Below are 25024 nucleotides of genomic sequence, written 5' to 3' on the forward strand. Positions count from 1 at the left end.
TGTAATTAGATGAATTTTAAAAGAAGCACTCTGGCTGCTGCTGCATGGAAAATAAAATATAGGGGAAGAAAGGTAGAAGTAGGAAACTCAGCGGCTTCTGTAAGAATCCAGGTGAGAGGTAATGTGGCCTGATGGGGAGAGAGTGGTGGCTCTGAAGCAGTGGTAAAGGTGGTGATTCCGGATATGATATAAAGGCAGCACCAAGAAAACATGCTGATGGGTTGGATGTGGCATGTGAGGGAAAGAAGAAATCAAGCTAACGATGTATTATAAATTTTTAAAACTTCCTATTTTCTTGGTGCCTCAACATCCTCACAAACAGGCTATAAGCATCCTTCCCAGGTGACTGATACACCAGAGTGACAAGGCTGGTCCCTGTGGTGAGATCCCCCTCTGGCCCTCTCCTGACTGACCTAGTGACATTCTAACACAACAGTGAAATCCCCTCATGCCTTTCGCTTTACGTATACTCCGCCATGACCCCCAGTAAAGCCACATGCCCGTGGGGCCCTGCTCTGTCAGCTCCACACCTGCTTGGTTGAGCCTGCTCCCTGGACGCTCCTCCTGTATGCCCCCCCCCCCCCCGCCGTGTGGCACACTGTGCCTCCCTCTCTAGGACTTGTGAGTATAATAAATCTAATTTCATATGCCTCTCCCAGTGCACCTTCTGTGGCCATGCTGGAGTGATCCTTAAAGACCCAAAAGGGGGACTTACAGCATAGTCACCAGGATTTCCTGTCTGAGCAACTGGTCAAGAGGGGTCATTATTTTCCAAGACAGGAAAGGCTATCTAGGAAGTGCAGGTTTTGGAGGTTCTGACAGTAGTGATGAGTCTGAGGCCTTTCATTTGCTGGGTAACAGGTACTATTATCATTGAGATCATAAACTAACATAAAGAAATCTCTCTTTAAAGGAATGAAAGCCGCTATGAATAAGATAGGAAATCTATAAATGTTCACGACTGATGACAAGAAAATTCTGCAACTGTATAACTACTCAGTCCCAAACGTGCCAGTTCAATGCAGTCCTGAGAGGGCCATCTAGAACTGCTCATCATGAGTGTCTTCACATAACTAAAAGCTCAACCTCTCATGCTTCTCTTCCATTAGCCTCTCGCTACATAATCTTCAGAGGCTGGTCTCACTGAGAAGACTAAGGCCTTTGGCTCCCAACCAATAACTGACCCATCTAATACCAACATGAGATGAGCTACCAAAGCTCAACTCTGGAAGGGTGGTCAGGAAAAAGAGCTACACACTGCAGAGCACACAATTAAAGAAATACTACAGAACAGAAAAAATTCAGTGTGTCTCTGTGAAGTTAGTGAAAAGCATATTTAGACACAAACATGTCTCAGCAGAGACCTATTCTGGAATAGAACCTTTTAAGAATTACTATTCTAGGGGTGCCTGGTTGGCTCAGTTGGTTAAGCGTCCAACTCTTGATTTCAGTTCAGGTCATGACCTCAGGGTTGTGAGATCCAGCCCTGCATTGGGCTCCACACTGGGTATGGAACCTGCTTAAGATTCTCTCTCCCTCTCCCTCTGCCCACCCCACCCCCCAACTCACTCTTGCTCTGTCTCAAAAAAAAAAAAAAGGAATCACTATTCTAAATCAAAACAAAAACAAACTCTGTATCTATAAATGCTAATATGTTAACCAATGAATATATTCTCTCCAAACTACCTTTCGGCTAAGAATCTTGGTTAAATTTACTTTTGTGACTCAATTATGGGGAGGGAAAGCAAAATGAAATAGCCATTTCTCCCAGAAAGAGAGGCCGCATGCCTAAATAAACATCTCTGACTGTCCCAAAAGAGGTTTTCCAGAACTTTTACTCAGTTAATCAAGCAGGTGCCAACTAAGAAAACCTACCGTTGACTTAATGATGGATGTTGTATGAAATGCTTCAGCCAGGTGCTTCTTATCACATTTCGAAGTTCATGGTTATTGCGAGCTGACAACACACCAACTACCATGTCATAGTGACCAGACTTCCACTGAGGAAATAAGGCCAATTGATCTAGAAATAAGCAACAATAAATTAGAAATGTCATGTCTCAATTAGTGTTCAATATGTAACATAAAAATGTTTATTACAAAATAATACATGTTCATGTGTGTAGAAAATACAAAGAAATACAAAGAAAAAGATATTTAAAAAAATCACCCACAGACATACCATCCAGATAACCACTACTAACGTTTTTGGTATAGAGTCTTTTTGTCTTTCCCACATATGTATATATTTACGCTCACATAAGTACGTAAATTCTTCAAAACTAACAAAATATTTATGGTGAGAATCAGTTTGGAAAGGCAGTGTGGCATACACCATGCAGCAGTAGGCAGCAGGAGTCCGTCAGGCCATGAGCAGAATTCTGGTTCCTTTTATCGCCTACAAAAGTTATTTAACTTCTCTCTCTCTCTTTTTTTTTTAAATTAAAGATTTTAAAAAAATTTTTAAGTCATCTCTATCCCCAACATGGGGCTTGAACTCACCATCCAGAGATCGAGTCTCATGCTCTACTGCCTGAGCCAGCCAGCCATCCCGAAAAGTCATTTAACTTCTTGAGCCTCAGTTTCCTAAACTACAAACAGGTATAGTAACACTTCTCATAGAGTTGTCGTAAAAATTAAATGAGATAATGTGCATAAAGGTCCTGGTTTGGTACCAAAATAGTAGGTACTCAGCAGCAACCAACAGCAACTATACCACATAAATGTGCTTTCAAAGGTGAAGGCTTACATTAACATTAGTTAGGGGGAGCCTGGGTGCCTCAGTTGGTTGAGCGGCCCGCTCTTGATTTCAGCGCAGGTCATGATCTCAGGGTCATGAGATCGAGCCCCATGTCAGGCTCTGTGCTGGGCATGGAGCCTGCTTGGGATTCTCTCTCTCCCTCTCCTTCTGCATCCCTCACTCTGGCTCTTGCTCTCTCTCTTAAAAACAACAACAACAACAACTAGTAAGTTTGGGAAATAAGGCTGAAAGACTACTATTCTGGAAAGTACCAAAACCCTGATTAACATCAATAAATTCTACAGGCTGCAAACCTTGTATCACTTACTAAACATTCCAAAGAATGAAAAGAGGGAGGCAAAAAAAAAAAAAAAAAATCAAGTGACAAGTCATGTGAATGGCTCATTTTTTACTGCCATAAGGTCAGTGGGCAAGGATTACATTTAAAAAAATCGTCCTTTGAAGACAGAAGGGAAAGATAATTTGTTTTTTAACACCAGTACGGGCAGCAAATCAGTGATGAGCAGATCACTGGAAATGCTGGTTAGCACGTTAATTTTTTTTTAAATTCATGGCCCGGGAACATTTTTTCTCAGATACACAGAACTATACAATGAAAGTTGTACCTACTGCTGGAACTAACTCTAAATGAGTCTGAATTTGGAGGATAATTTAAATGCTTATGTAAAATTGGCAATGATATCCCATTTCACCCCTACTTTTTCATAGACAAATAGTAATAGTTAAGTACTTTAAGCGACAGGAATGAGGCAAATGAGTAGTAGCCAGACATATCTGACATTGATTCCAAAGCCAACATGCGGCATGATACCAGGAATTAGCTATTTAAATCCCTGTACCTCAGTTTCCTAATTAACCCCCCCCCCCAAAAAACACCTGATACCAAAAAGTCTTCAGATAGTTTTCATCCGTTTCAAAATGTCTTCTGGAATGATTAAAAGCTGTAGAAGAGCAAAATCACATTTAACCTAAATGCCTCATTTACCTGCCATCATCAGAAAACCAGGTTGATGTACAAAAGTAAAATCATAAAATAACTAAAACAATCCATTAAATTCCAAATATCACTGCTTCACTTTTGGTAGATAATCAAAATAAACCTTTGAGAAATGGATTACATGAAACATAATTTAACTTGTTCCTAATTGACAAAGTCTTCATGAAAAATGTCTCAAATCAATCCCTTTCCCATCATTAATTCTATCCACTGTTTCAGTTCAGACTCTTTCACTGGACCATGACATGGGGTGTCCTAATGGTGAGCACTGAGTATACAAGGAAGTGCTGAATCACTATATTGTATACCTGAAACTAATACAACACTGTAGGTTAACTACACGGGAATTAAAACAATAAAAAAAAAAAAAAGACAATTGGGAAATTCTGAACAATAAATATTGGAAAGAATCATTAATTTTTCTAATTGTGATGACAGTTTCGTGGTTACGGTTTTTTAAAGTCCATCTTTAGAGATAGTATACTAAGACATTTATGGAAATAATAACTTATCTGTGATTTGCTTCCAAATAATCCAGTGGGAAGAAGTGGGTAGGAGTGTTTATGAAAAATATGAGTTGAAGGTGTATGGTGAGTACATAATATTTGTTATAATCTTCTACTTTTAGTATGTTTAAAAATTTTCATAATAAAAACTTAAAATATGAAAAAAAATCCCAAGGCTATCCTAACAGTTTATCCCTGGTTTCTTCATCTCACTGCCAAACAAGATTTTTCTAAAACTTAATAAATAAAGATAAAGATGACCATGTGGCCGTGAAAATCTCACGGCTTATGGTTGCAAACTACTTTTTGATCTCATTCCACTGCCAATCCTCTCTCTGCTTCTAATCCATGTCTAAGCTGCTTCTGTGGAACCGCTTTAGTTTACATGCATTTCTCCTTTTCTTGCAGAAGAGAAGTGCATGGCAGATTTTGGCCTTTGGAGAAACTTCTCTTTTCAGATATGTTGAAAAATAGGTTTCTAAAGACTCAACCAAAAAACTATTAGAAATAAAAAAATTCAGTAAAGTTGCAGAATATAAAATCAATCTACAAAAAACAGTGGCACTTCTATACACTAATGATGAACTATCAAAAAAAAAAAAAAAGAAAGAAATTCAGAAACCAATCCTATTAACAACTGAATCAAAAAGAATAAAATACCTAGGAATAAATTTAACCAAGGTGGTGAAAGACCTATATACTGGAAAGCTGTAAGACACTGATGAAAAAACTGGAGAAGACACAAATAAATGGAATGATATTCTGTGCTCATGGGTTGGGAGAATATTTTTAAATGTCTATACTACCCAAAGCAATCTACAGATTCAATGCAATGCCTCTCAAAATTCTAGTGGCATTTTTCACAGAAATACAGCAAACAACCCTAACATTTGTATGAAACCACAAAAGACCTTAAATAGCCACAGCAATCTCAGGAAAGAACAAAACAGGAGGGCATCACGCAGCATAAGCTGTTCTATCATCATCTAAGAGGGGCGATTACAGCAATACAGGTCTACCTCAAGAAACAAGAAAAATCTCAAATAAACTAACCTTATACCTAAAGAAGCGAGAGGAAGAACAAAACCCAAAGCCAACAGAAGGAAAGAAATAATAAAGATGAGAGCAGAAACAAATGATATAGGGACCAAGAAAACAACAGAATGGATCAATGAAACAAGGAGCTGGTTCTTTGAAAACAATCAACAGATTGATAAATCTTAGCCAGACTCATTTAAGAAAGAAAGAAAGAAAGAAAGAACGAAAGAACTCAAATAAATACGATCAGAAATGAAGGATATTATAAGAAATTATTTGCCAACAAATTGGACAACATAGAAGAAATGGATAGCTTCCTAGAAACATGACCTTCCGAAACTGAATTAGGAAAAGAAAATTTGGAGAATGATTACCAGCAACAAAATTGAATCCATAACCAAAAAACCAACAAACTGAGGTCCAGGACCAGATGGCTTCATAGTAAATTCTACCAGACGTTCAAAGAAGAGTTAATATCTATTCTTCTCAAACTATTCCAAAAAACAGAAAAGGAAAGAAACCTTCCAAATTTATTCTACAAGGCCAGCATCACCCTAATTCCAAAACAAGATAAAGACACCACAAAAAAAGAGAACTACAAGCCAACATCTCTGATGAACACAGATGTAAAAATTCTCAACAAAATATCAGCAAACTGACAATACAACAATACATTAAAAAAAATCATTCACCACAATCAAGTGGGATTTATTCCAGGGATGCAAGAGTGGTTCAGTACTTGCAAATCAACCAACATGAGTGAAAAGATACATGCACTTCTATGTTTACTGCAGAATTATTTACAGTAGCCAAGATGTGGAAGTAGCCCAAGTGTCTATCAATAGATGAATGAATAAAGAAGATACGGTATATACACAGTGGAATATCACTTGACCATAAAAAAGAATGAAATCTTACCATTTGCAACAACATGGATGGACCAAGAGAATATTATGCTAAGCGAAATAAGTCAGAGAAAGACAAATACCATATGATTTCACTCCTATGTAGATTTAAGAAACAAATGATAAAACAAAGCAAAAAAAAAAAAAAAAAGAGAGGGACGAACAAAAAAGCAGACTCTTAAACACGCAGAACTGGTGGTTGCCAGAAGGGAGGTAGGTGGGGTCATATGTGAAAAAATGAAAACAAAACAAAAAACAAAAAAACAACCACCAAAAAACTGGAGGTGTTATGCTCCCTGGTTTCAAACTATTATACAAGGATATAGTAATCAAAATAGCATGGTTTTGGTATAAAAACTGACACATAGATCAATGGAATATAATAGAGCCCAGAAACAAACCTACAATTATATGGTCAATTAATCTATGACAAAGGAAACAAGAATATACAACAGGGAAAGGACAGTCTCTTCAATAGACGGTGTTGGGAAAACTAGATAGCTGTATGTAAAAGAATTAAACTAGACCAGCACCTTATACCATACACAAAAATCAACTCAAAATGGATCAAAGACTTGAAGACCTGACATTATAAAATTCCTAGAATAAAACACAGGTGGTAAGCTCCCTGACATTGGTTTTGGTGATGATTACTTGGATTTGACATCAGAAGCAAACGCAACAAAAGCAACAATAAATAAGCAGCACTACATCAAATTAAAAAGCTTCTGTACAGCAAAGGAAACCATCAACAAAATAAAAAGACAACCTATAAATGGGAGAAAATATTTGCAAGTCATATATCTGATAAGGGGTTAATATTGAAAATATATTTAAAAAGCTCCTACGACTCAATAGCAAAAAAACCAAGCAATCCAATTAAAAAACAGGCAGCGGATCTGAACAGACATGTTTCCAAAGACAACACCCAGATGGCCAACAGGTACATGAAAAGGCAGTCACCATCACTCAGCGTCAGGGAAACGCAAATCAAACCACAATGAGATACCACCTCACACCTGTCAGAATGGCTAGTATCAAAGAGATAAGAAACAAGTGTTGGTAAGAAAGTGTAGAAAAAGGAACGCTCCTGCACTTTTGGTGGGACTATAAATCACTGTAGCCCCTGTATTAAACACTATGGAGGGTCCTCAAAAAATTAAAACTAGAACTACCATATGATCCAGCAATTCCACTTCTGTTTATTCAAAGGAAATGAAAACACTGGAGAAGATATCTGCACGTTCTGTTCACTGCAGCACTACTTACATAGCCAAGGCATGGAAATAATCTAAGTGTTCGCCGACAGATGAACAGATAAAGAAAACGTGTTATAGACAAATACAATGGAATATTATTTGCCAAAGAAAGAAGGAAATCTTGCCATTTCTGACAACATGGACAGACCTTGACAGTGCTCTGCTAAGTGAACCAAGTCAGACAGAGAAAGACAAATACCGTACAGTCTCACTTTTCGTAAAATCTAAACAAAACAAAACACCGAACTCATAGAGAAAAGACTGGTGCTTGCCAAAGGTGAGGGGTGGAAAGGTACAGACTTCCAGTTAAAATAAAGAAGTCAGGGGGATGTAATGTTCAACTTGGTGGCTATACAGAATAATGCCATAATGCATAAAGTTGCTAAGAGATCTCAAAAAATTCTCAACGTAAGAAAAAAAAATTATAACTATGTTAACTAGACTGTGTTCGGTTTTGCAATATGTACATATATTGAATCAATGTCATACACCTGAAACTCATGTAATAGGTCAATTATTTCTCAATTAAAAAAATAGGTTTCTTCTACCACATACCAGCAATGTAAATCAGTTCAACAGTCTTGTGAGTTCTGTGTTACACGGTATAAAACCCATGGTGGGTACTCAGTGAACACTTGTGCAAGAATGCCCACATTCCTAGTGCCCTTAACCAGCCTTTGCCTGTACACTTGCAGCACCCTCTGCTACACGCTGCTAGGACAGGGGACCTACTTTGATCCTGGTGTCTGGAGACAAGAAAAAAAGAAATGAACAGCTAAGAAGTAAACATGCTACAAAAAGACACAAATTCACAGATAGAACACAAATAGCCAACCAACCTATGAAAAAATATTCAATTTTACTAGGAATCAAGTTTGAATTAGAGCAGTAAGGTACCAGGCTTCTGCTATGTCCAAAGTGACAAATATCTTCTTAAATAAAACCCTAACCACTGGTATGGCAAAAGAAATGTTATTTAGAGTTACCTCGAGGAAATGGCTCCTCTCCTACGTTGCTACTGGAATGGAATTTGGTAGTCTTCTGAGGGACAATTTGCCAATACATATCAAATACCTCAACTGTATAACTTTTTTTTTTTTTTTAATAAAAGTAGGCTCCATACCAGGCGTGGAGCCCAGCACGAGGCCTGAACTCATGACCCTGAGATCAAAACCTGAGCTGAGATCGAGAGTTGGATGCTTAATCGACTGAGCCACCCAGGCTCCCCAGAATTGTAAAACTTCTCTCCAGCAATTCCACGTCTAAGAACTTATTCTAAAGAAAATAATCAGTGATGTACTAAAAGATCTCTATTCATTACAGTGTCATTTATTAATAGTGAAAAACTGCAAAATCCAGAAATGCAGAAATAAGGGATTAAATTATGGGGTATCTATATGCTGCCATTAAAATTATGTTGTAGAATTATGTTATATTGTTATTCACCATATTAAGATCAGCAGACTATAAGAACTATGTACAAACTGTGTGGCTCCCTTTATGTAAAGTACCAACAGGCAAATCCCTGCCATTTAAGACCAGGATAGTGGTTACCACTCCTGGCAGTGATAGAAGGGAGCATGAAGGGAGCTTCTGAGGTGCTGGATTAGTTGGGTGTATTTTTGTGAAGATATATCAAGCTATACATTTACAGACCCTTTTTTGAATGTATATTATACATCCATGCAATTTTTAAAAAATACTAATTTCCCTCCAACAAGCACTGTAAGTATTTGCATTCAAAAACTGTAATATAGACCATTTTTCCTGTTTTAAAAAATAAGTTTGAATTTTTCTACAAAGAACTTGTTTTACTTTTATCAGAAAAAAAAATTTAAATCATAAGGTCATCATGGAATGTGAATAGATGATAGGTGACAAATTCGTTCATACTTTCCCAGTTTTATTTTGATACATTCCTTCAAATTAATAAGCACCTCCTATGTTCACTGTTCTAGATGGTAGATATAGAGTAATAAAAAACAAATTTTCATGCCAGGAATAATTAAAACCCCACACAAGCTCCCTGAGGACAGTGGCATGCTCTTCTCTAATATGTAACGTATCCTGAGGGCTGGAGGCCCTGCACTTAGAGCGGACATCCAAAAGTTTATCCAAGACCAAGGGAGGTTGATTTCAAAACTGATTGTTCAAAATAGGCCCAAGGATTCTTAAAAATCAGACCAAAATTTCCACTCTCACATGATGCTCTCAGATGACATCAATCACAAATAAGCAGAAATCTTGGAAATGAAGGAAACACATAAATTCATGACAGATCATACTGATAAGGACAATCATCACATGCTCTCGCCAATCTCAAAAAGCTCCCCAAATACCTCACTAGCCTACGTACCAGCCACCACTATCCTATTCCTCCTCTCTTAAATTCATGGAGTGTTTACTATGAATCAGGCACTTTTCTGGGTGCTGTATTAATTGAATCTTCACAATAACCTTATGAGATCATCATTTTATAAATAAGGAAACCGAAGAACAGAGACAAGATTAACATATAGGGATAATTTTGGATGAACTGGCCCCAGGCAAAATTGCAAAGCAAGCTTAATTTGTCTTTGGCCTTCTCCTTGCTCCCTGTTTCAGCTCAACAGACTCTGAGGATCTCAGAGCAGGGACTCCACATCTAGCGCGATACCTCGCACTCTAAGCATTTATTGAATGGATATGCTTCTTTCCTTTCTCTTTCGTTTCCTTCTCTCCAAATATCCTAGAAAGAAAAGACTTCTTTGGTCTCATCCTTTTTCTAAATTTACTGTTACATAATTCCTGCTAAGGTACCCAAAACGAGTATAACATATGAGATATATCCTCTATCTATATTCTCCAATTCAGTATCCCTGTCTCCATTCTCCTCATCCACCCCTAGGCATGCTGGATTTCATAAGAGACCTGCTTCCTCTTCACCAGTTGCTCTCCTAGACCATATTTCGGCTGTTTCAAGGGAGCCACTATGTTAGAAAAGCACCAGGTGCTGATAGGACTCCCGCACTTCATTCAGGTCCCTGCTCAACGGCACCTCTGCAGAGGGGCCTCCCCTGACCTATTTAGAACAGCAGCACATCAGTCTCTGTCCTCTTACACTTTTTGTCATCCCACCTATCACCATCCCCTAGGATATTTAATAATTATTTTCTCTGTTCTGTCTTCTTTTCTAAATTGTAAACTGCATGACGACAGGGACGTGATCTGGATTACTGTTGTAATTCCACACCTACAACAGGAGCGGGCACAGAGTGGGTGCTCAAAGATTTGTGGAATCCACTACAAATCAGAGGGCCTTTTTTAATATTCAGGGAAGGTAAATCTCCCTTTAAAAAAAACTGCCACAACTTAATGAGCCTGAAGACAATGAGGCAGACAAGAGAACAAGCACAAATTTTATTAATCCAAGGGAAGAAAACGTAACAAAATCTTGGGTTTTCTCTCTCACTTTAGGCTGAAGGTATTAAGGGTAGAAATATAAAAGTGCCCAAATGTTTTAGTTTGAACATGGTGGTAACACAATAGGAAAAGGAGCAGCAGGAAATTTTGGCGATCGATATGCTTCTTCTGCTTTTAGTTTTGAAAAGTGAAAGCTAGGAGTCTGCCAGGTTTCATTTGGATTAAAATACCTAATTTATCATCTAAACAGACGCCTGATACCCATTTAAGGTCAAAGTTAACTTATGTAACTAGTACCGATTTCTTTACCTATAGCCCGATCCTCTTCATGGCCTACTTCCCCGTCTCCTTAATCTAGCTCAGGCTAACCTAATGGCAGACAGGGGCATCCTCCAAACACTAGGGGGATAGGAAAAACTTCACTGAACCTAAGAAATTGCCTAAGTTTTAAGCTTGAAGGCAAAGAGGTTTTGCTTGTTTATTGAACCTCAAAGGACAATTAAGGTCATAAATTTCCTAAGAATGCTCTGCAAGTAAATTCTAGTAGTGCTCAGTCATCATACAAAAAAGAAAGCTGTAAAACACACACCTAACAGATGTTACAAAGCATTCTATATCTGTGGCAGTCTTTCCTCTGCTCAGTTTACAAAAACCTAAAAAACAAAACCTTAAAAAAAAAAAAAAGTGCCCAAATCCTAACCTGTTAACAGGTTAAATGCTCTTTAACCACTGTATTTTCATTAAGTAAATTAAACAGTGTTTTAATTCTATTCCGGTCACACAAATAGCCTTTTCAAAGAGCTTGTGGTTTGTCTAACAGGAAAAGATTCTAAGGGACTTTTAGCAGTATAAAGAACCCCAATTATAACAATGAGATTGCTTTGCGGACTGCTGAATTAGTTTCTATGCTTCCTACTTAAAAAGTAAGACACAGACCACCTCAGAATTTTAAATACTCAATTCTAATTTTTAAAACTTTTGGATAAGAAAAAAACACCTCTTCTGGGGAGAAGTGGTAGGGAAAAAACTCCCCGAGTAGTCAGAACACAAAACAACTATTACCTCATTTTAAAAACAGCCTTCTAGATATGTCCTAGGGCAAGCCCTTAAAAAAGAAGAGAAGGAAAAAAGGGAACCCATTAACAAAAAAGGGTGGTAGAACCCAATAACAACAAAAAATCCGCTGGGTACCTGCTATGGACAAAGCATTCTATTAGGCGGTGAAACGAACAAGAACAACGATCTCATTCCCATGAGAGAGTAAGTTATAGAACAAGTGGATGTGATCGTTAGAGAATTTTACGTCTTCACGTGCACTTCATTAGTAGGCTTCGCAAGCCAAACTCACAGGAACAACTCCACTCGTAGCCATGCCCTATTTCATGTCCAGATTTGTTTAACCGACTTACATCATAGTTTTCAAAGAAAACAAATGCCGTATATTCTTAGAGCGAAGCTATCCTTAAAAGCAAAACCCGGCCTTTTCAAACACGCACGGGCACTTCCCACCGCTAAGACCTCCAAGTCTTGACCGAGTAAGACCAACAGCTTGGGGAGGAGGCAAGCAGCCGGAGCCCGGGCGCACGCAGCGGCCGCCCGCGGCTGAAGGACACAAGGTTTTGCTCCCAGGGCCAGCGGGCAGGCGCCGGACAACTCGGACCAGGCCTGGGGGACAGACGAAGGACTCCCGGTGGCGGGCACCGCTCTCGTGCCCATAAAGGAAAGCGGGAGGTGAGAAGCGGCGGGGACAAGAAACGAGAAAAGCCCCCTCGAGTTTTGCCCGATTTAACGCCCCGACAATGAAAAGGGCCATTTGTCTCGCCTGGGGACGGTCGCGTTCGGCCCGTTCCCCACTCCGGGACTCCGCGGAGGAAGCCGCCCCGGGGCTCGGAGTCGGCGTCCCGCCCCTCACGGCCTCCTGGCCCACCCGGCCCCAGGACCTCACCTGCGGCGCCTGTCCCGGAGGCGCGGGCAGGCGGCGGGGAGCGCAGCCGCAGCCAGAGGTGCAGCGCGGCCCCTAGCACACACGGGCACAGCAGCACCAGCCAGTTTCGCATTGGCCGCCCCCGCCGGCTCCACCTCGCGCCCCCGTCGCGCGCCGGGCTCTCCCGCGTCCCGGCAGAGAGGGAGGGGACCTGCGAAGAGGAAGGCTGAGGGGCGGAGGCCGACGCACGCGCGACCACTCGGCACGCCTGCCCTCGCGCCCGCCGCCGTCCCGACTCCTCGCGGTTCCCAGCCCCGCGCCTCACGTTCCTCCAACGGCGGGCGGCAGCGCCTCAGCCGGCCAGACCCCGCCCCCTCCGCTTGGCCTTCCCCTGGCCCCGCCCACCTCCCCCCACTAGCCCCGCCCCTTCTCTCGAGTCCCCGCCCGCGCCCGCAGGCCAGCCGGGAGCTGAAGTTCTGCTCTGGGTCTAAGGCGGGGGGTACACCCCAGTGGTCCTGAGTCTCGGAAACCACATTTCCCATAATCGCATGCCCTTGCTCGCGTCACTCGGCGGTCGCGGAGGCGAAGCGCGAAGCACCACTTGGAGCATGCGCGTCCCTTCTCAACGCCTACTGCCCCCCGATGGCCGAAGGGAGGCGGTGCCGGGCTCCGAGTGCTCAGGGGCGGACACAACCCCGGGAGGGAAACACAGCTGAGGCGAAGGTTGGTGTTCGCCTCGGATTTAAAGGAGATCTGCGTGATGCTTGTTTTAAATCACGCAGAGCTCGGTTACGCGAATGCTGGCCTTTTCTGGGAGGCGGGATCCTGCTGCCCGCCGCGGGCCGAGGTCCGAAGCGTGTGTCTTCAGCGGTGAATCATCCCTCAAGTATTAGTTCTGGCGCACTGTGTACCCGACTCCCTGCCCGGTTCTGTCCTCAGGGAGCTCAGGATAAGACCGCGTCCAGGGGTCCGGCTGTGGGGGACGACAGCGACGGTCCAGGCGCGGGTAAAATTCTACGTGTCCCCGACTCAGACTGGGGAGACGAGCAAGGTGACACCTCCTATAGGACGGAGCCGTGACCGCCGAGGACGCGGGCTGCGCGGGACCGGTGGGAAGGATTTGAGCAGCCCTCCTCGGAGACCAGGTCTTGCCTGGCGCCGTGCAGCGCGGCCCCAGGACAGGACCCCCTGGCCCGCCGGGGCCGCACACGCGAGGCTCCGGGTCGAGGCGGTGGGTGAAGGCGCCAGGCAGTCCCGGCGCCCGCGCTAAGGAGGCGGAGGGCAGGATGAAAATGAATGCCTGGCGTACGGTGTTTTATGTTTTTTTAAGTTTCCACAAGTTGTGGCAACAGAAGGTAACTATATTGTTGAGTAAAGTCTTGATTGAAAGCCACAGAAAATCCATTTCAAACAAACTTAAGGGAAAAAAGAGAATTTATGCACGTTAACAGTGCAGGAGGAGAGGTCTCAGGCACTGTCAGTACCACAGCCTCATTGAGTGGCAGTTGAATCTCAGCGAAACAACCGTCTATTAAAATCACTTTTTTTTTTTTAAAGTAGACTTGCCCTACTTGGGGCTTGAACTCGTGACCCTGAGATTAAGGGTCGCAGGCTCTATTGACTGAGCCAGGCAGGCACCCCTAAAATTACTTTTTATTTGAATGTTTTGTAATGTTGTCTGTACTCTAATTTCAAAATCTCTCTTGGTTTAATAGTAGTATCAAAGCGGTAAGCCCAAGGTGTTCATACTGTATGTTTGTACTTAAAAAACAATTTAATGTGGGGTCAGAAATGATTTTTTCCCTTTAAAGGGATTTGTATACTTGTTAGTTAATCAATTGCTACCTAACAAATTACTCAAAAAAAATTTTTTTAAAGATTTTATTTGAAAGAGAGAATAAGTGGGAGAGGGAGGTGCAGAGGGAGAGAGAGAAGCAGACTCCTGGCTGAGCAGGGAGCCGGGCCTGAGGCTCCATCCCAGGACCCTGCATGACCTGAGCCAAAGGCAGACGCTTAACTGACACCCAGGCTCCCCTTACTGCAAAAACTTTTAAAACAACAATATTTTTTATCTCTCACAATTTCTGTGGGTCAGGAATTTGAGAGTTAAGTTCTGGTTCAGGGTCTCCCTTAAAGTTGCTGGCAGATGTCAGCTGGGGCTCTGGTCATCTGAAGGCTTGACTGGTGCTAGAGAATCGGCTTCCTAGGTGGCCTCACTTCTGTGGCTGGCAAGTTGGTTCTGCCTTTTGGCCTAAGTTCCTCTCTAAGTGGGTTTCTCCCACAAGATGCTTTAATGTCCCCACATCGTAGTGGCTTGCTTCCCCAAGAGCTGGAGATCCAAGAAACCAGCGCAAATTGCTGATGCCTTTTATGATGAATCCTTGCAAGACACACACTCACTTCTGCAGTGTTCTGTTGGTTACACAGACTGGCCCTGATTCACTGTGGGAATGGGGGACCACACAAGGGTGTGAGTACCAGGAAGCGAGGATCATTGTGGGTCGTGTTAGAGGCTGGTTACCACAATATGTTATGCAAATTGGAGAAACACTGGTTCTAAACAGTTTGGGGAGTCTTTAGGGGCCCCTACATACTCACTATGGCCCCTGAATACCCCCAAGACAAGAAAGAACAATATTTTCTTGTGGGAAACAGAATTAGCAGGCTGTGATCACTGTGGTTCTTGGGCAAATGTCACCAAGATCTGTGTGCCCCTTTCTCAGAATGCTGTTTACATATAGCAATAGGGAAGGAGGATGTGTAATATGTACATATTTCTTGTTCAAAATTCTTTGTTTAGAAACTCTGCCGATCTGCTCTCTACATTTTATTTTATTTTTTTTAATGATTTTTTATTACATTATGTCAGTCACATTACAGTACATCCCCGGTTTCCGATGCAAAGTTCGATGATTCATTAGTTGCGTATAACAGCCAGTGCACCATGCAATACGTGCCCTCCTTACTACCCATCACCGGTCTATCCCATTCCCCCACCCCCCTCCCCTCTGAGGCCCTCAGTTTGTTTCTCAGAGTCCATAGTCTCTCATGCTTCATTCCCCCTTCTGATTACCCCCCCTTTCTTTATCCCTTTCTTCCCCTACCGATCATCCTAGTTCTTATGTTCCATAGATGAGAGAAATCATATGATAGTTGTCTTTCTCTGCTTGACTTATTTCACTTAGCATTATCCGTGCCGTCCATGTTGCAGCAAATGTTGAGAATTCGTTCTTTCTGATAGCTGAGTAATATTCCATTGTATATATGGACCACATCTTCTTAATCCAGTCATCTGTTGAAGGGCATCTCGGTTCCTTCCACGATTTAGCTATTGTGGACAATGCTGCTGTGAACATTGGGGTGCATATGGCCCTTCTCTTCACTACATCTGTATCTTTGGGGTAAACACCCAGTAGTGCAATGGCTGGGTCATAGGGTAGCTCAATTTTTAACTTTTTAAGGGACCTCCACACTGTTTTCCAGAGTGGCTGTACCAACTTGCATTCCCACCAACAATGTAGGAGGGATCCCCTTTCTCCACATCCTCTCCAGCAATTGTTGTTTCTTGCCTTGTCTATTTTTGCCATTCTAACTGGCATAAGGTGGTATCTCAGTGTGGTTTTGATTTGAATTTCCCTGATGGCTATTGATTTTGAACATTTTTTCATGTGTCTGTTAGCCATTTGTATGTCTTCATTGGAAAAGTATCTGTTCATATCTTCTGCCCATTTTTTGATTTGCTCTCTACATTTTATTTTATTTTTTTTAAAGATTTTATTTATTTATTCGACAGAGATAGAGACAGCCAGCGAGAGAGTGAACACAAGCAGGGGGAGTGGGAGAGGAAGAAGCAGGCTCATAGTGGAGGAGCCTGATGTGGGGCTCGATCCCATAACGCTGGGATCACGCCCTGAGCTGAAGGCAGACGCTTAACCGCTGTGCCACCCAGGCGCCCCCTGCTCTCTACATTTTAAAGAAAGAAATTGTGAAAGTAATAATCGGTTGTTACTAAGCGTGTCCTGTTTCTCATCTTTAAGAAAGGCAGTAAAAGGGGCACACTCATTCACATAAAATGCTGTGCTGCCAGTGGAATCCCCAACTTCTAGGGTGGCAAGTAGCTGGCCGGGTGTGGGGCGCGTGGGTGAGGCCATTCCAGTGCGGGGCGCAGCCCCATGGATTGCCCTCTCATGCCTGGCCAGAAGGTGCTCTGCCTCAGGCACCTGCGAGTGAGCTGTGGCACAGGGCTCCTGAGCAGCAAATTTACAAAAAGAAAGAAAAAAAAGAAAGGTAGTAAAAGGCCTCTGTTGATGTCCTAAAATGTTCATTTTGTGGTTAATTGTAATGAGTTAACCCAAAAAGAGATATAATCCCTAATTTAGGCAGATCTATTTATTCAACAAATCTTTAGCTGAGCATCTATTATGTGCCAGGCACTTTGGTAGTAGGTACTTGGGATAAATTGATGAACAAAACAGAATTCCTGTCCTGCAGTGGTGGGGGTGGGGCAGACTGTCGACTGTAGAAATGATAAAGAAATACATTTTAGCACGTAGATGATGGTAAGTGTTAGAGAAAATACAAAAAGTGGAGCAGGGTAGGGGAGTTGGAAATGCAGGACTGAAATGGGGCCAACTGCGGTATTAAATAGTATTTAAGCAAAGGTTCAAAGTTACAATGAGCACTAAAGGGAAGAATAAACAAAACCACCCTAACATATGGCATTAACTAATTAGGACGTTGTTCCTTCCAATTACCAAATGCTTTAACCTACAGGAGGAACTACACTGGCATTCTGACAGCCTATTAACGGAGCTTTGAGTAACTTTTTAGCATCTGCAGATCTCACCACAGTGGGAGCTGCTCTATCACCTGTTAAGAGGAGACTGACCTTCCATTTACTTGTCGTCTACTATCCTCTAATAAACTCAAGGTTACGGTGGGTAAAGATTGTGAGACAATGTGTATAATGGAAAGAATAAAATTTAAAAAACCCTAGAGATGATGTGAACAGCCTGTGTAGTCAAGGTACTCCTAGTGTAAGATGTGGACAAGTTCACAGGGAATTAGGATTAGGGAAAGGCAAACCTGGACTGTTGGTCGCCCTGGTTGCTATTCAGTGTAACAAGAGAAAGGAATCACATATTGTGGCGCACAAGGCAGGAGGTATCTGACCAACCCCAAGGCATCCCAGAGGAGGTTATCCCCTGAAAACACAGGGCTGGGGCTTAAAATCAAAGAGGCCAGTTAAGAAGGCCAGAGGGCAATAAAGGCATTTAAGAGCACCTTAGCAGGGGCACCTGGCTGGCTCAGGCAGTGGAGCATGTGACCTTTGATCTTGGGATCGTGAGTTCGAGCCCCATGTTCGGCAGCTGGGTGTAGAGCCTACTTAAAAAAAGAAAGAGCACCTTAGGCAAAAATAAATAAATAATAAAAACAAATAACCCCCAGGGGTGCCTGGGTGGGGCAGTCCGTTGAGTGACTGACTCTTGGTTTTGGACCAGGTCATGATCTCAGGGTCCTGGGATCGAGCCCACCCTGAGCTCCACACTCAGGGGGGAGTCTGCTTGGGACTGTCTCTCCCTCTCCCTCTGCCCCACCCCCCCAAATAAATAAATAAATCCTTAAAAGAAAAACAAACCCCCAAATAACCCCCAGATAGTGATGAGATTGCAATTAGGGAAATGCAAGCAATATAGCATGACCTTAAAGTTAGGACTGGAGAATGGTGAGAAGTGACCAGAAAACAGAGGCCAGGTCATTATCGCATGCTATGCTAAGGAATTTGGATTTTATCTGTAAGGCTCCAGGGAAGAATTTTCTTTTCTGACTATGAAAGTAATACATGATTATAAAAAGGAATTTGGAAAATATAGAAAAATATAAAAAGAAACTAAATCATACCAAATAAAAAACATATACTGTTTTTCTCTTTGGCATTTATTTTTATTTTTTTTAAGATTATTTGTTTGAGGGAGAGAGGGCAAAGGAGGAGCACAGGAAGAGGGAGAGAGAAAGAATCTTAAGCAGACTCTGTGCTGAGTGCAGAGCCTGACGTAGGGTTTGATCTCATGACCCTGAGATCATGACCTGAGCTGAAACCAAGAGTCAGATGCTTAACTGACTGAGCCACTCAGGCGTCCTGGCATATTCATTTTAAAAAAATTGCAAGTATACTATAAATATGAATTCGTAGTTATTTAGTTCACCTAACACATAAGCATTTCACATTTAATTAGTAGTCTTAGGAAATAGAACTTTGAATCATTTAATTTTTTGTCCACATTATAATTTCTTACCTGGATCCTTATTACTGGACACATTAGCACTTCTGAGCATAAAACTTTACCCACATTTCAGATGACTTCCTTTTTAAATACTATTTTAAGGCTCTCTGTTCATTCTGACATTGTACCAATGTGTCTTGTTTGCCTTTAACAAGTAAGTTTCTATTCCATCCCATCTAACCTAGCATTTAAAAAAAAAAATCTTTCCTAATTCAATGGCAAACATTTTTTCATTAATGAAATTGAATATTTTATATTTATTACCTGCTTTTATTTCTTCTTCTGTAAATTATCTATTTTGCCTTTTATCCATTTGAACAAACTCTTTAAATATTAAAGATATTTATCCTTTACATTTATATTTGTTGAAAATACTTTCCCCTGTTTTCTTGCCTTTTAATTTTATGACTTTTTGGAGGCAAAAACATTTTGCATTTTTATGAGTTCAAATCAATATTTTTATCACAGTTTAAAACATTTCTATGAGATCTGATCAATATTCTTATTTGATTAAACTTTTCCCCAGAATTTATTTTGAAATGTGATATGATGTGAGGATCTTCTACGTAGCTTTATTTATCCATATAGCTATCTATTGTCCCTGCACATTATTTCCCTGTTACTTTATGATGTCATCTTAATTATTAAAATTTTTACACATTATAGTATTTGTTTTTAAGCCACATTTTTGCATTAGTCTCTATATCAACACCATAATATTTTAATGACTGTAGTTTTATAATATCTTATAATCCAGAGGGCAATTCTCCCCCCCATACTCTTATTTCTCACAAATATATTATTTCTGATGAAATTTATAATCATTTTTCATAGTTATTACCCTTCTCCCTGAACATTATGTTTAATTACAAAACTAATGCATGCTATCATAATAGATGCAAGTAATAAAAGTGTAAACAAAAACAAAATGTTAGAATCCTCCTTTGGCCCATCCAATCATTCTGTCCAGATTTAACCACTTTAGCCTAGATATTTCTGCTTATATATATATTTTTCCCAAATTCCCTAATTTTTGGTATAGAAAGGGAGGAGCACCTTCCGTTTTAATCCCCGAGAATGCAATCTGTGCTCTTACCCTGTGCAACTCCAGAAATTCTAGTCCCCTCCCTAAATATCTATGCGTGTCCCAAGAGCATTTGCTTCTGCACAAATTCATTATTATGATCACTGACTACCTCTTGCTCCAGACCACTGCTCTAATTTTTGCCAACAATCACCTCAGCTCATAATGACTTCTCTAAGCCACAACACCAGCTCCTTCTGCTTTCACCCCAACTGTGGATGTAATACCTCCCTTCTTCCTCTAAATCACAGCTAAGACATGGCTGCCATGTCTAATACACTTTATTAAGAATTTAGACTAAGAAAATGCAATACAGAAAGGAAAATTTTAAAGTAGACTTGAGATAAAATTGCTCCTAAGATCTACGAATAGTTTCCCATCAGGCTGTCTCTTGCCTTATGCCCCTCCCCTCTTCCTGTCACTTCCAAGGGCTTGCTCTTATCCATGTGAGGGTCACTTCTCGCTAGTTCTCTCTTTCCAGTACAGAGTCCAGTTTTTATTGCCAAACAATGAAGTCAAAATTGCCCTTAAAAATCTCTTAAAATAGGGTTGCCTGGGTGGCTCGGTCATTAAGCACCTGCCTTCAGGTCAGGTCATGATCCCAGGGTCCTGGGATTGAGCACCGCATCGGGCTCCCTGATCAGCGGGAAGCCTGCTTCTTCCTCTCCCACTCCCTCTGCTTGTGTTCCCTCTCTTGCTGGCTGTCTCTCTCTCTGTCAAATAAATAAATAAAATTTAAAAAAAACCTCTTAAAATAGACTAAAATGTATAATACACATGGTTTTGTGTATGCAGTTCTGTAGGAAGACTTTTTTATTCTTCTTATTCTTTATCGTTAGTGTTTCTTTGCAGCCTTCAATCATTCATTTTTTTTTCCCTCAAAGAAACCATCTTTCCTTAAACAATCAAGTTCACTTTTTTTTTTTTTTTTTTTTTTTTGGCTAATAGTTGGGAAACCTGTAAAACCATCCAGACATTCTTTTCAGGAGTTTCAGGATGACTGGCATTCTTTGCCTTGGGTATCCACTGCCCAAGTAACATGCACTACTTAAATGAACAGCGCTGCAGGGTGACAGACGGTAGCTACCCTCGTGATGAGCACGGCATAAAGTACAGACTTGCTGAATCGCTATGTTGTCACACCACACTTGAAACCAATGTAACACTATGTGTCAACTACACTTAAATAAAAAATAAATAGTGACTTTCTTTCTTTAGTCAATACTTGAATTCTTTTAGGTGCCTATGATGTGGCTAGCAGATAATCTTTGCAGAAAACAACCGTTTGCACTCTTGACTCCTGTATTTTGATTTTCCCACTTGTTCAGGACTTCTCCAGGAAGAGGAGGAAAACAGACACCGCTAAACTATCCTACAAAAACATGTTCGAGGAAGAGGAAGGAGGCTGGTGGAATGGGGACAGAGTGAATAAGGAGGAGAAAAATAGGGGACGAGGTTAGAGATGTCATCTCGAGCAAGATTCTGATACAAATCATGATAAAGATTTTGGTGTTTCCTCCAAAATGAATGGAGAATAGTTACTTGGTGGTTTTGAGCAGAAGGGTAACATGGTCCGACTTGGGTTTTACAGGATCGCTCACACTGCTGTGTTGAGGACAGACTGCCGGAGGCGGAGGGAAACTTACACGGGTAGCAGAGGAGGGAGATGTCGAGTATCACTTGTGCTCTGAGACCAGCTGCACAGCCGTGGCCCACCAGACGGAGGAGTGTTTCCAGACAATGCAGGTGAGGCGCATCTGCGAGGCGCGTGCGCAGCCGGAGCGGATGCCACGGTGTCCCACATTCAGGATGGAGTGTAGACTACTGATGACTGGTTGCACTGCTTTCTGGGAACTGCTGTTAGCAGAAGAGTGCTGCCTTGCCCAAGGGTACGGTCCCCTCCCCTAGGGACACCTGCATCCAGTGACTAGTTAAATAGGGATAAGAAGATTTGGGATAACTCCAAGGAGACATCCCACGGCCCCTGTTGTAGCTGTGCCCTAGTTCAACTTCTTCTTCTGCCCGATTCTGCCTCCCTGGCTCCCTTCTAGCTGTCCCCCGGAGCAGTCCTCAATAACCCTCCTGCACACAACGTGACCTTGAGAGTCTGTTTCCCCAGAAACCTGAACTGAGACAGTGATTCTGTAAAGACGTAAATAAAACCAGGCCGTTTCTCAACGTAAAACCCTGGGATGGCTCACTGGTTTCCTAACAGGGAAACCAAAATCCTTGGCCATAGGCCCTACGTGATCTGCAGCCCTGTACCCCTCTCACCTCAGCTCGGAGCACCTCCCCCTTGTTTGCTTCGTTCCAGACCTGCACTGCCCTTTTTGCCACCCTTGAAGATGCCAGGTACATTCTAGCCCCACGATCTGTGCACCGCTTGGTTCTTCTGCTCTTCCTCCGGATATCTTCATGACGTGCTCCTCCTCCAAGTCAGCTAAAGTGTTCCCTCCTCCATGAAGTCTTCCCTGTCCATTACACTGAAAATTCAACCTCCCTCCCACCACTCCTGATTTCCATCACTCTGTTCTATGACACTTCTCACCCTCTAGCATACTGTCCATGTGACTTATTTGTCTATGGTTTATTGTCTTATTGTCCACACAGAACAGAAAGACTCCCCCCTCCATTTTGTTCACTGATATATCCCAAAGCCTGAAGCAGCGACGGGCACTCTGTGGGTGATCCGTTCATTTTTTTAAAGACTTACTTACTTATTTACTTTATTTATCTATTTATCTATATGTCTATTTATTTATTTATCACAGTGGAGAGGGGCAGAGGAAGAGGGAGAAGGAGAGAGAGAATCTCAAGCAGACTCCCAGCTGAGTGCGGAGCCTGATGGGGCTTGACCTCAGGGCCCTGAGATCATGACCTGAGCCGAAATCAAGAGTCTGACGCTTAACCGACTGAGCCACGCAGGCATCCCGTGATCCATACATTGGTTGAATGAATGGATGAATGAATGAGTTTGGGAATCATTATCAAGGTGACTGTAGTAGAATTCAAGAGGTGTGGTTACCCAGGGAGAGGGTGCTGAGCAAAGACGAACAGAGACATGAGCATTTCGGTGCAAGCAGAGGAAGAGGAAATTATAAAGGACACTGAGAAGAAGCCAGAACACAGGAGAAAAACAGAAGATTGTGTCACAGAAGACAAGAGGTGAGATGGGGAGGGAGAACAAGCAACTGTGTACAGGGTTGTCAAGCTATGAAGCCAGGTAAAGACTTATGGCATGAATGTCTTCCCCCCGTATCCATCTAATCCCACATGTGATGGATTTGCGGGTGGGGCCTTTGGGAGGGAACTAGGTCCTGAGAGTGGAGCCCTTATGGTAGGATTAGTGTCCTCATAAGAAGACGCCAGAAAGCTAGGTTACTCTTTGACTCAGACTTCTGCAATGAGAAGTAGGCTGTCTACAACCTGGAAGAGGGCTCTCACTAGAACCCAACAGAGCTGGCACCCTGATCTCAGACTTCCAGCCTCCAGAACTGTGAGAAATACATTTCTGTTGTTTACCAGCCACCCCGTCTCTGGTACTTGGTAATAGCAGCCCAAACTGACAAAGACAAAGAAAGAAAAGTGTCTACTGGTTTGGTGGTTGGAAGGTAGCTAGTAGTTTCAAGGACTAGTTAGGGCAGGAGGGAGAGAACTGTAAGGTGATGAAAGAACTGGGCACAATGAAGAGGAAATGGTGTATGGATCACTTTTTCAAGAAGCTTGGTTGTAAAGATAGGAAAGAGAAAGATTCGAGCTGGAAGGAAGGTCAGACTGAAGAAGTGAGTATGTTGTATTTAGGTGGGAGAGATGATAGTAGCCTGAGTATTGAAAATAATGCATGGGGGGGGCACCTGAGTGGCTCAGTCGGTTAAGCATCTGCCTTCGGCTCAGGTCATGATCCCAGGGTCCCGTGATCGAGCCCCGCATTGGGCTCCCTGCTCAGTGTGGGCCCTGCTTCTCCCACTCCCTCTTCCTCTCCCCCTGCTTGTGCTCCCTCTCTCTGTCAAATAAATAAAATCTTAAAAAGAAAAGAAAAGAAAAGAAAAGAATGCATGGAAAGAACCAGTAGTAACCGTATAATTAATCATCCAAATCCGAGTTTTCAGAGAAAAAGGGGACAGGACTAATGCTACATTGAATGGATGATGCCAAGACAACAGGGACTTTCCGTAAACCAGGGCATATGGTCAACCTATTCAAAGCTCCTGTTCTCTATGCAAGTCATTCCTCTGTGCACTCAGCAAACGATACATTTTCTAACTGTAGGTGGCAGCAGAAAGCTTGGCTCTTTTTGACTTTTTTTGGGGGGGAGGGGTGGTGGGGATGGCAACTAGATATTGGTAAAAGTCAGCCACAGGTTGTATGTTCAAAATAGGAGATTTCAATTTAGATTTTACTTGGGGAAAATTCATTTTGTACTTCTTTATGAAAAGAAGCATCTCTATTGGCTCTCAAAGAGGAAACAATATTTGAGCCATTATAAAATAATGTTAGTTGTGTTGAGTCACTTCTTTTCTTTTTTCTTTTCTTTTTTTTTTTTTTTTTGCCCTTTTATCCTGTTTCCTGTTTTATTGGGAAATAACTGACACGTATCACTATATAAGTTTAGGGGATACAGCATGATGACTTGTTTACATATATTATGAAATGATTACTGCAATAAGTTCAGTTAACATCCATCATCTTATACAGATACAATGAAAAGAATAGAAAAAAAGAAGAAAAATGTTCTCTTTGGGATGAGAACTCTTAGGATTTACTCTCTTAAAAACTTTCCTATATATCATACAGCAGTGTTAGCTATAGTCACCACATTGTACATTACGTTCCTAGTATTTCTCTTATAACTAGAAATTCGTCC

The 25024-nt window shown here is 41.8% G+C and overlaps 1 protein-coding gene and 1 long non-coding RNA gene across 4 annotated transcripts in view; one reads left to right on the forward strand and one right to left on the reverse strand.

Annotated features, from left to right (window-relative positions):
- The window catches only part of B3GALNT2 (beta-1,3-N-acetylgalactosaminyltransferase 2), a 60212-nt gene extending 47058 nt beyond the window's left edge, over positions 1 to 13154 (reverse strand). Inside the window, exons 1-2 of one of the 2 annotated variants that reach the window (XM_045783723.2) lie at positions 12814 to 13152; positions 1876 to 2023 (exon numbers count right to left, since the gene is read on the reverse strand). In XM_045783723.2, the coding sequence (XP_045639679.1) occupies positions 1876 to 2023; positions 12814 to 12925 (260 nt within the window). In that variant the 5' untranslated portion in view covers positions 12926 to 13152. Of the gene's footprint in view, positions 1 to 1875; positions 2024 to 12813 lie in introns of both variants that reach the window. The other variant, XM_087863138.1, reaches the window with a different exon arrangement.
- Positions 13155 to 13432: 278 nt separating this feature from the next.
- The window catches only part of LOC123783031 (uncharacterized), a 33660-nt gene continuing 22068 nt past the window's right edge, over positions 13433 to 25024 (forward strand). The window contains exons 1-2 of one of the 2 annotated variants that reach the window (XR_006777102.2): positions 13433 to 14147; positions 21752 to 21906. This is a non-coding gene — a long non-coding RNA (uncharacterized LOC123783031). The remainder of the gene's footprint in view (positions 14148 to 21751; positions 21907 to 25024) is intronic. The other variant, XR_006777101.2, reaches the window with a different exon arrangement.

Source organism: Ursus americanus, chromosome 6 (genome assembly GCF_024610735.1).
Source record: "Ursus americanus isolate L20-20 chromosome 6, mUrsAme1.1.p, whole genome shotgun sequence".
NCBI classification, from domain to species: domain Eukaryota; kingdom Metazoa; phylum Chordata; class Mammalia; order Carnivora; family Ursidae; genus Ursus; species Ursus americanus.